The 12,344-nt window shown below is 39.3% G+C and overlaps 1 protein-coding gene across 2 annotated transcripts in view; it reads left to right on the top strand.

Annotated features, from left to right (window-relative positions):
- Positions 1-299: 299 nt before the first annotated feature.
- Positions 300-12,344, top strand: part of xylt2 (xylosyltransferase II) — a 29,060-nt gene continuing 17,015 nt past the window's right edge. Inside the window, exons 1-3 of one of the 2 annotated variants that reach the window (XM_077211633.1) lie at positions 300-510; positions 11,057-11,579; positions 12,162-12,337. In XM_077211633.1, coding sequence (XP_077067748.1) covers positions 355-510; positions 11,057-11,579; positions 12,162-12,337 — 855 coding nt within the window. In that variant the 5' untranslated portion in view covers positions 300-354. The remainder of the gene's footprint in view (positions 511-11,056; positions 11,580-12,161; positions 12,338-12,344) is intronic. The other variant, XM_077211632.1, reaches the window with a different exon arrangement.

The following is a 12,344-nucleotide window of genomic DNA, read 5'->3' as shown; positions in this document are numbered from 1 at the left end:
TAATATAACTACATATTGAAACTTAAATATTTGATAATTAGGATGACAGGAGAAGTTGAAGAATTCATGCTTTAAAAAGTTTATTTAAAAAAAATATATATATATATTTTAAATCATTTCATAAACAATCCGTCGTGAATTTGTGAATCGTACACTTTTATAATATTTCCACAGCCACCTCGGCATCTCCTCTCTGAACATGAATTCAGATCAGTCTGATTCAGTTGAATGAGAATCATTAGGTTAAAAGACTCGGAGCCGCGAAGCTTTCTCAACGGTCACTGACCGGTTCAGAGTCTGATTCACTGAGTCGACTCCCTCCAGTTTGTGACTCGCGGCTACCACGACTCGCTGATGTGTGCGATTCACGGGGGAAAGATGGTCGCGAGCACCCGTGTACAGAAGCTCCTTAGACGGTATAAACTCGCGATCGCGGCCGGTTTAACGATCCTGTTGATCCAGGGGCTGGTAGTATGGAGTCTGCGGAGTCTGGAGGAGGGAGAGGCGGAGGTAAGGTGCTGTTTCATGTGGGTAAATCTGTCCCCCGTGTCTCAGTTAACGTTACGCCATTTGATCTGAAGGTTTATGATAGCATGCTAAGCTAAGCCAAATCCGTCACTCCTATCACATTAGATGAACTGTAATTCCAGTAATAGCGACACCGAGTGTAAACAAACACGTTTATTGCAATACCTGAAAAGGTCGTAGTGTATGAAATATATTTGAAGTTGTTATGGTCAAGTGTTGTGTAGGGTAGGCGGTCATTTAGAAGTGGTTTGTTTTGACCGGCGTCGGGTTTTAAATGACTGGACTGACTTCACCTACAACAACTCTATGGTTGTGTAGAAACTTAGTGAGATGTCTACGTAGGCAGCATTTTTGGTCATCTTAGTCTTAACCTAGAGGGCCACATACATACCGTATTTCTTATATTACTGCCGTTATACGCAGGATTTTTGGGCTTCAATGTATGAGACTCTAGTGAGCCTCCTACCTTTGGCCATCTGTAGGACTAGTCTAAAGTGTCCTACCTAGACAGCACTTTTTAACACCATAGGTCACTGACTTTGACTATGATTCCCAAAAATAAGTGTCCCAAAAGGGTTGTTTCGCAGCGATGACAGAAGAACCGTTTCTGGTTTCCCAAAAAAACTTTCAATGAACTGTTCTTTAAAGAACCATTTTTTTCTTAGTGTGAAGAACATTTTGAAAATCTAAAGAACTTTTTTCCCCACAAATAATCTTCTATGGAATGGAAAGATTCCATGGATGTTAAAGCTTCTTCATGGAACGATCAGTGCCTATAAAGAACCTTTATTTTTTTTTAAAGTTGCCATTAACTGAAGTTTTGATTAGCCTTTTCTATTTATTACTGTATCCGAGTGTAACGGCTTCTCGAACAAGAGCAAATGTAGGGCGGCGCTTGATTTTGTCCATGGGGAATTGATTGGATGGTTGTGGTTTGCTATTGGCTGATCTCATGTGAGTGACAGGTTGCCCCGCCCTCTCGCCAGCAAACATCATCAGAGAAAAGAAGAGCTGCAAGAGGAAGGGAAACTTATTCTGATTAAAAATTGATGCACATGTCATGAATTAAAAAAAAAATATGTGCATGGAAAAATCACTTAAGATAAATTATGCAATATTCCTTAAAAAAAAACAAGATTAGTCAATTTCGAGAATGCGTAGATGTCGCTTACTGTGTTTTGATGTTGTCTAGTATAGTCTAGTAGCATTTTTGGCCATCATAGTCTTAAAACCAATAGTGTACTACCTTTCTAGAATAAAAATGCTGCTGACAAGGAATGTGCCTGTGTGCCCCAAATCCGATTTTGTGCATATTTGTGACTCAGGTCTTTTTTTGTCATGACCTTGTGAACGGCACAAACCACATGATGGAATAAATTCCGATCTGTGTCACTTCCATATGTGGTACTAAATATGTGTTTGCAATGTCACCTCAGTCTGATCCGTGAAATCGGAATTCATGCGACTTTTACATACCCCTACTATTTCTAGATCAACATACATAACAATTCTGCACTCATGGGTGTCATTTCAAAGATATTACATACCCAACATTATCAAGACAGTAGTGAAATATAGTCCGTAAAAGACAGTGATGTGTCAGAACTCTTAAGTACTATAGTGAAGCTCTAGTATACAAGCAAAACACGAGGGCTCCTATCATAAATGTTTAAAATTGCTGACCTTGATCTATTCACACTGGAATTTGATATTGGCCACATTCGGATCTTACAAATCGAAATTGAGCACTAAGGGTCGCAGTGTGAACGTAGCCAAAGTTGTTGTCTAGGTAGGGAGCATGCTTGGTTTTGAGACACAACTGACTATTAAATCCAGCTGTTCATAGATTCAGTGTCTTCAGGCTCTATTAAAATTCACCCTTAAATGGATGTTATAGATATTATTCTGAACAATTGTCCATGCATATGAGATGGCGATGTCGAATTAATTCATACGATATAAAAACATATGATTTTTTTAGCAAAAAGTCAGGGTAAAGGTCCAACCCTAAACCTGAATCTCAGTGGCACAAACACATATTGTACGAAAACGTACAAATGAGATTGTACGAATTCATACACATTAGTCTCCGACTTTAATGCCCGGTTCACATTGTATGATTTTGGGCTGTCCCAGATGAAAGATGACAATCTTGCCGATTTCTGTGGTCTGTGGACGTTGTCACGGTCTTGCGCCCAAAAATTGTCTGCGATCATTTTCTGTGCGAAATTTAGCATGATCATCTCACAGTGTGTTTGCTGCTACGATCTACGTCTACCGACTAACCAATAAAAATGCAACTTGAATTGATTCAACTGGAGATGGTGCTACAACGTAAATTGCTCAATTGCCAAAGTGCAATTCATCTTGCTCTGTGTTTACCACTGGCGTACGCGTTTTATTGTTCTATACTAACTTGCGGTTCAATAGGTGTCATCATCGTACAGTCTACATACATGTCATACCCAAGTTTATTAGATCCAGTGTTTCCCCTACCATTGTTTTGGGGGGGGCGCCCCGCCCCCCCAAAACGACCCCCCGCCCCCCCTAAAATGCTGACGAAATCCAGTCATAAAAAAGGAATTTAGTGTATAACGCGGAATTTCACGGAATTTGTAAATTTGAGGAAAAAATAGAAAGCAGTTCAGTACACTTGAAATCAAATCGCGATGTAGACTAGTGTGTGTGAATATTAAAACACAAAGACTATTTAAATACGAATCCTGCATGTTCTGTGTGAATGAATGGTGCCGCCGACGCGCAGTTTCATTTACCACACACACACACACACACACACACACACACACACACACACACTGAAGCACGTGTGACGCTTGCGCTATTTTTTGGCCTATATGAAGACACAAACGCATGAACTTCCTCTCCAGGCTCTAGATCCACTCTGAAAGTCACTTCGTAATAGGGTTGGGAACCGAGAACCGGTTCTTATGCAGAACCGGTAGTGTTTTTGGTTCTGATGCGATGTGTGGACGAAGTGCTGGGAGCTTATCCTTTAATAGCGACGTCTCACCACATAAATATTAAAATTGTAATGAATGCACTGTCCCTCGCGCTATTCGTATAACAAGTTAAAAAAATTGCGTCAGATATCAACGCAGAGAGAGAGAATAAGACAGTAGAGCTGCACCATTAATCTTTAAACGATCTCGATTCAAACACCCATGCGATCTTATTCCTAAATGACAAAAACTTCACACCGGGACATTCAAATCTGTTTGCGCTGTCGCTGACATGAAACATCTAACGTTAGCTTTACTTTCTGTCTTTTCAACAACACAGTATCGATATTTCTGTGTTAAAAATATTCAAATGATCACAGAAGTACTGAGATAAAAGTTGGCGAATAAACACTGATGTTAAAACAGTTAATCACCTTTTGAAAGTCGCTTCAAATAACGAAAATTCGCTTCAGAATTTACAAAATGTATATAATGAGCGATTACATCATGAATGCCTTTTTTCAAAACGTGTTTTTGTCTTATCCTGAATCACTACGGTAAGGCTGTAATAAGCGTTTAGACTCAGACTACTTTACACTGGTCGGTTCGGCACTGCTGCGGAGTAGCCCAGTGCCTGCGTGACTCACTCGCGTCATTGACATAAACATAGAGAAGTAGCTCCGGCTACAATGTTCTTCCGCAAGACGCATGCATTTCTGTTTATTAACTGCTAGAGCACTTTAATCCAGTAAGGAAACAAGTGAAGTTTCACAGAAATCAATCATTCAAACCGATTTAAAAAATATTATGTTTCACCTGTCTGGATCTTACATGTGTGTTCAAGCATATTCTACCCCTTCTGAGAGGGTATTCCACTGCTGGATATACAATAAGATATAGGAGAGGTCCCAAATTATCCTTGAGAATGCAACATTTTTTATTTTCCTTCAGAAAAAAATATTGCTAAATAATATGTTGCATTTGTTGACATTGCCAGTCTGTTAAACTCATTTGACAAGTAGGGCCTATCAGAAATAAAACACAAAAAGGATTGTGTATTTTCCCCGTACTACTATTTGTATTAGTTTTAATAATTTTTATTGAATGGGAACCGGAACCGGAATCGTTTGGCGGAACCGGAATCGGAACCGAAAAATTTCTTACGATTCCCAACCATAGACAGTATGTTCCCAACCCTACTTCGTGATCATTTAACCGCTTCATTTGAGAACAACTATCATCATGACATAAACACACAGAAACTCAAAAGGTCTTCACGGCAACCCGTCAAAATAAAAGTTCGGTTTAACTTGACAGAAATATATTACTGTTGTACATTAGAATTTAGATATGTCCCAATGTAATAATACACTAACACTAATCCAAATAAATTATCATCAAAACTGAAATTTTTAAGGAATAATCCATGTTTTAATTTTAACAGTAAAGCTCATTGTGCAGCAAGTTATTTGACAAAAAGTTTATTTAATTTCACATGATTAAAATTGATGATAAATGATACAATTTTTGTTTTATGTCTTCATTTTATTACCAGAAAAAACACAACACAGAATTAGTGTTAGTGTGAATTAGCGCAGAATTAATTAGTGTGACATTTTTTTTCATATATTTTAAAAAAAAGTATTGTTTAATGATTCATAATACATGATTTCAATTAATTAGACATGCTTTTTGATTGCAAAAAAATTACACCACGTATCCGTAACACGCCCGCTCCGCAACACTAGCAGTACACCCCCCCCCCCCCTAAAAAAGAATCCTAGGGGAAACACTGAGATCCATGTCGTAGTCTGATTTGTATTGATGTGTAACAGACATTTCGTGTGCTTTATTTCTATTGTCACAGACAGGGTTTGTAAACTGCTGTTAATTAAATGATCATGTGTGACCGTTTTGCTGCTCTCGGATGACTGCAGCTAATATTGTAGTGTAGTGGTTAAACATTCAAGCGGATCAAACCCCAGCAGGGGGGTTTCAGGAATGATAATCATTGTGCTCTTGATCAAAACACAACCTCTGGTTTGTCCAGGATGACTGATCCTGTAATAAATTAACTGTAACTAAGTAAACTTTAAAGAATCCTGCATAGCTAATTAGTAAATGTTTAACTGTCTGCTGTTCAAGGTCTCTAGAATAATATGTGAATGGTTACGAGTTGTGACGAGTATCAGGAATGTGCATGCTGTCGTGTCTGGATTCCTGCTCCGTCTGCACTTCTGTCAACCTGCAGTCGAATAGATTCCCTACATGATCAATGAATGTATTCAGCAGAAAAGTTCAAAAGTAAACTGAGGATAGGTTTACACGACAACGATATACTTAAAACGGATAAGTTTTTCCTTTGAGTTTTCCGCATACAGACAACACCATTGTCAAAACGATCCCCATTCACACGGATCCACGAAAACGACTTAAAATGCTGTATTCTGCTGCCGGGCCATTAGATGGTGATGAAACACTAGACTGAACGCCAAATACGCATGTGCGCGTTTTCGAGTTTCACGTTTTTGTTGTTTACACGAAGACCGTTTTAAAAAACTTGCACTTTCAAACATTTTTTCAAAAGTTTGCGTTTTCAGGCACCCAAAACGCCTTTGTCGTGTAAATGACCGGCCAAAATTCATAAAAAGTTTTACGTTCTTAGTTGAAAACGGTGTCGTGTAAACAGCCCCTCACTATGTAGTGTATTTTTCAGTAAAAAGTGTTCCATCGTAAACATTTTTGGGGTCAGTAAGACCTTTAATGATTTTGAAAGTCTCTTTTGCTCACCAAGGCTTACTTACTACAAGGCTTTACTTTATTTGATCAAAAAGTACAGTAAAAACAGTAACTGCTTTCTATTTTAATATGGTGTCTAAATCTGGAGTTTCAGATCCTACAGAAATCACTGTAATGCTGATTTGCTGTAAAGTGCCGCTCTCAAGTATAAGAGTTTTTCCCTACCAATAATGCTTGGATAACACGCATACGTCTCCTTCGATTAATTATAACATATATCCCAGCCACTGCATTATAATTATATTATAATTACAATTATAATATAATTATAATGCTGTGGCTGGGAAATACGTTTACCTACCAACATCCGTCGCCATGATTGTTGGAGTGAGAGAGGAAAAAATGACGTTTTACTGTACGTTCACACCGCCGCCGACTTGAGCTTCCAAAGCTACCGGAAGTCATTCATTCTCAATGGAAGCTGTCTTCTCTCAGCTGCAAGGAGCATCAAATCCATCGGCGTCGCGTTTTGAGCGTCAATCAGAAAGTTGAAAGTAGCTCAACTTTATGGTAATGAGTTATGACGCGGTTCAGCGGCAGAACAAAAGCAAAACAAACCTCGAGCACACAATCTAGCGCGTGTTTACATAGTTAATAGGGGTATGAACCTACACTGGTCTCACGGTTCGGTTCGATTATGATTATCATGTCATCGATTCAGTTCAATTTGATATCGCGGTGCACTGCATCTACAATTTACATTTTTACTCCAAAAGTGATGTGTGCGTGCGTGCGCGCGTGTTTGCCTGTTCGGGAAGTCGCACTGACAGAAACAGTGACATTCCAGTTTAAGTTTCAAGGGAGTAAAGCCTGTTTATGCCATTTAGTAAATGAAATTGTCAAATCAATTTTGTTGTAAAGAAATGTTCATTTCAAAGCAGCGCTAATTCATCAGTGTATAATTTTACCATAGAGATGCGCACATCAACCGTCGCCGAGCCCGCTGTTGAAGGTAACGATCATCCATTTATAATCACGCGTAACAACACAGAATAATTGTAATTTGACCATCGGGTTCGGGTACTTAAATCAGCTCTATGTGTGCGTGACATGAGCGCGCACAGCGCGTGTCTTCTTCAGGTCGTGCTTACCAGGTTGTTCATTAGAGCCGAAATGTGCCCAGAATAGATGTAGCCTTTTAAAGTATTCGGAGCATTTTTAATTACTCGCACTCGCGTCTCGCCTCCTCTGCCATTGTATGCTGCCGCGACAAAGCACACACGCGACAAATGACGTCAGAAAAGCGTCAGTATAACCGGTTATGGTCTATTACTGAACCGATACCGAATCGTCCTCGTCTGAATCGCGATGCATCGTAGAAACGATTAATTTCGACACCCCTAATAGTTAAATAGAAAAGCAGTGAAGTGGAATGCAAAAACACCAATCTCATGTGAAATTTCATTTTGTGTCACTTCTCTTCTCCCTGCTACGTCAGAGCGACCAAAGCGTCAACAAGCTTTCCTGTACTTTTTGACAAGCGTCCCTGACAGGGCGGCCAGAGCTTCTTTGCCGCTCAAGTCGGCGGCGGTGTGAACGTACAGTTAGTCACATAACATGGGTTAATGGAAACGCCGTCATTTCGCAATAGTTTTTTGTCAACATTTAGAAAAAAATCTGTAATAGCAACGCGCCTACTGAAAGACTTATTGCTGCTTTGTTAGCAAATTGCTGTTTGTGTGAACTTATTGACCATTAGCACGCTAAAATCCCCTCTGAATGAGTCTATTCAGCCCTTTTACAGCACCACCGCTTAAAAGTAATGAAGTACCTTTACGCACTAGCCGACTAACTGATTGTTTGATGACGAGTCAACCGTCCTAACTGATCCCTGCACAAGAAGTTCTCCTTGTTCCAACCACAGCACATCCACAGGCTTCTTTGACCTCTGTCTCTCTCTGTGGCGAGTCTCAGTGCGATGAAAGAGGCCATTGAGTTTGTAGCCTTTGGTCTCTAAGACTGTAAGAATCAAATACTGCAGCTCATCTGATGTTGCTGTGACCTGTGCTGCTTAAAGGAAGTTAGCGATTCTGGGTCTGATTCAGATTCCTTTTTAACAGTTCAACTTCTTTAAGGACTCCTTTAACAATTCTATTAGTACTTTCGAGAAATATTTCTTATCATTTTCATTGCATTTACGACCCTTAGACTGTTGCCATATGTCACCTGCCAAGACTGTCGCCATTGGCTTTTGGCTTGCTTAGTTGAGGACATTTAATTTTATATTTAACAATATTATTACAACAGTATTTTCCTGTTATCTCTGTATGCTGCTTTGAAACAATCTGTATTGTAAAAGCGCAATATAAATAAAGGTGACTTGACTATTAAATGCAAATGCTAAACAAATAAAAATGCATTAATTTTCAAATTTACTGTCATATGAACAACTAGTCAACATCTTCACTGATTTAACTGTCTGACTCTTTTGCTTGATTTGCCATTTGCAAGTCATTTGTTTCTAGGCTCTGAATAAAATCTATTTCTTTGTTCCACCAACCTCTGTACTTCACGTGTAGGTTGCACCCAGTGTAGGCGCATTTGACAACGACTCAAACATTCCTGTTTTGTGGGTTGATTTTAAGGTTATGAAGTAAACTTTGGTGAGAGGTCGTGTGTGAACAGCTGTTAGCTATAAAAGGATGTTGTTTAATGTTGCCCTTTTTGCTGTAAGTCTTGTGCAATCTACTGAGTATAAAATACATAACACAAGCTTTATACCAACATTGCTAAGCTAACAGCCCAATATTCTACCCAGCGCATACATGTATTGTAAAATCGTCAATTACAATGATATTACATTATTTTTTTTATAGTACTTTTCTAAAATGTAATGAATTATATTAGTATCATGCATATTTAAAATGTCATCCATCCATACATACATTCAGTCAAACCAAAAATGATTCAGACACCAGATTTAATGTTTGATATTTTTTCATTAGTGGGTGCAGGACACTATAGTTCATTTATGTAAGTGAGGATGGCAAAATAAAGTAAACTGTGAAATATTATACCCAACAATCCTTCATACAGTGGACTACCAGTAAATTTATAAAAATTTGAGACAAAACTTTGACCTGACCATATTTTTCTTAAGTGTTTTTTCTTTAATTGCTAATGAGACATTTTTACAGCACAGACTGAACAAAATTAAGCATTGCTTGGTAATTGTTTGACCTAAATTGGTATTATCTAATTGGATAGTTAAATTTAACAGCTGACAGATATTCAACATAATTCATCTGTGAGACCGTCTAACAGAAGTAGGGCCAAAATCAGTGAAATATCAACTGATTTAATAACTCTTGAGTTTTTTACATAATTTATTACCATTTTCTAAACTATAGCGAATAAACTGGGAAAATGTGAGAAATGTTGAAGGTGTCTGAATAAATTTTGGTTTGATTGTACATACATACATACATACATAATTGATACAATATGTTTAAGGATTCATTTCCCTGTGCTGACTACATTGTATTTTCTGGGCTCACCTTCACAAAGAACACATACAATCCTGCTGTCCTTGTGAAACAGCTTTCAGCTTTGGTAAGTCTATGCTAACTGGTGTTTTGAAACAAAGCTGTTGGTTCACTTCAAAACAACTGAGCTTAAAAGTCCAAACGATTCCAGAGAACGGGGCCTACTGGTGCTGTATCATCTGACACTGGTGCTGGCCCACAATCCATTGTTTTTTGGGTGTTTTTGGGCAGCAGATGTGTGGCATAGACCCAGACTTGCTGTGTAATGATCCTACAGCAGGAAGTGGTGGGAATTGCTTGTTTTTTCTCTCTCTCCCATTACATACTTCCAGCACCACATTGGCATGTCATTGTGGTTGTGGTTTGCTTTTTTTCTTAACACAGGACTAGATTGTTTTAGTTTGTTTGCATATGTAGTTTTTTTTTGCAACATTGGAAGCTAGTGGTCGACCAATATCATTTTTTTGATGGCCGATATATATATTATGTGACATAAATAAATAACAATTTTGTGAATATTTGCTGGATGTCTGAGGTCCAATCAGGCCGAGCACCACAACACTCTTGTAGCCAATCAGCAGTAGGGGGCGTGTTTGCTCATTGAGGGGGACGAGATAGAGTGAGCAAGTGGGACATTTGTTGAAAGACTGTATGATAGAGCTGAGATTACCAATGAGGAGAAGCTCTGAGGAATATCACTGGAAAAAGAAGGATTATGATCAGGCAAGATCTTTAAGAGAGAGACCCAAGCAGGAAGGCCTGATAATAGTAAATGTGGAAGTGTTCATTGTTAGTTAATATAGTAAATGGGGAAGTGTTCATTGTTAGTAAAAGTTAACTAATGTAGTTAACAAATGAAACCTTATTGTAAATTGTTACCAATTTCGTTTTTTTTTTTTTTATAAACATGGTCTTGGCAAGTTTTGTGAGATTCAGCCTTGCACCCCTGTAGATGCTGTTTGTGATAATGGCACTTAGTGTTTTTCTGCGTTGGCCGAGCTGTGAGTCACTATCCTAATTATGAATCTCTGCTTCCTCTGATTCCCGCCACTAAACGATGATAAAAATAACCACGACTAGAGACAGGGAAGCAACAAATGGGAAATAAAGCAAACATGATGTGCCTCTGTGTTCCCTGAAACGCCAGCAAGTTTTTTCTCAGAGAGTAAATCATCATGTCTGTTCTAAAATAGATTTGATCCTGATTTCTCTCTTGCACAGATGTGGAGGGATTTGGTATCACATCTATGATTTATTTAGCCTACTGATTTGTTTCCTTCTCAGCGGAAGCACAGGCGGTCGAAGTTGCCCGACCACAATGGGCAGGAGCAGAAAATGGACCCTGTGGCCTTTGACAGGCAAAATGCCCTGTCCGGGGCGAACCACGTTCAGTGGAGGCAGCGTCACGATCGGCCCGCCGTGACCACCATCATCAGGAGGGTTAATAGACGGAGAAGCAAGCCCTCGTTGAAGGACAAGAGCCTTGGCGGGCTGGAAGATGGAGTGGCGGTTGAAAAAGTTGCCCATTACGATCCCTCAAGCAGCCGTAACTTCAGTGAGACTCGGCCAGGGGAAATGGCCAAAATCCATCTAGTGGCACCTGGAGAGCCAGGCAGCGTCGAGGGTGCGCCTCAAGTCCCGAGCAGTGACTTTGTGCCCAAATGTGAGATCTCGGGCAAGGACGCCCTGTCTGCCCTCCAACGTGCTGGTTCACGACAGTGCAGACAGGAGATTGCCAACATCGTCTGCCAGCACCAAGCAGGACAGCTCATGCCTCAGTCTCTGCCTCAGTTTTGCCCACAGCATGGTAACTGCACTCTTTCATCCGTCATATATCTACATCCAGTCATGGTTGAAAGTTAAATTCTGTCATCATTTACTCACCCCCATGTTGTTTAAAACCTGTATGAATTTCTTTATTTCTGCTGAAAACAAAAGAAGATATTTTAAAGAATGTCGGTAACCAAGCAGTTGATGGACCCCATTGACTTCCATAGTAGGAAAAAAATATATATTATGGAAGTCAATGGGGTCCATCAACTGTTTGGTTACCGACATTCTTTAAAATATATTCTTTTGTGTTCAGCAGAAGAAAGAAATTCATACAGGTTTGAAACAACATGAGGGTGAGTAAATTATGAGAGAATTTTCATTTTCAAGTGAACTATTCCTTTAATTGGTATGTAATTCAATGCTGGACTTACTTAAAACTGGATAATGACTTTATTCTAGAGCTGCTGTACAGCCAAAACAATCGTTGTTGCATTAATTACTTGTTATCACTGTAGAACTGCTTTGAAACAATCTGCATTGTAAAAAGCGCTATATAAATAAAGGTGGCTTGACTTGATATGTATAGTTTGTCTGTTTTCTCTCTGTCCATCTTAAGTGATCTCCAGTGCCTTCCAGCATGCAGATTTTTCTGACACTGACCTCTCCAAGGTTGAGAACCCGGTCAGGGTGGTTTTCGTGCTGGTGGTTCATGGACGAGCAGTCCGACAGTTGAAACGTCTCCTAAAAGCCATCTATCACAAAGACCACTTTTACTACATCCATGTGGATAAGGTAAGTT

This window comes from Siphateles boraxobius, unplaced genomic scaffold (assembly GCF_051911475.1).
Source record: "Siphateles boraxobius isolate OS27281-9 unplaced genomic scaffold, OSU_SipBor_1 66, whole genome shotgun sequence".
Lineage (NCBI taxonomy): Eukaryota > Metazoa > Chordata > Actinopteri > Cypriniformes > Leuciscidae > Siphateles > Siphateles boraxobius.
Note: the sequence above shows the minus strand (reverse complement) of the source record. Positions and strands in the feature narration are given on the sequence as shown.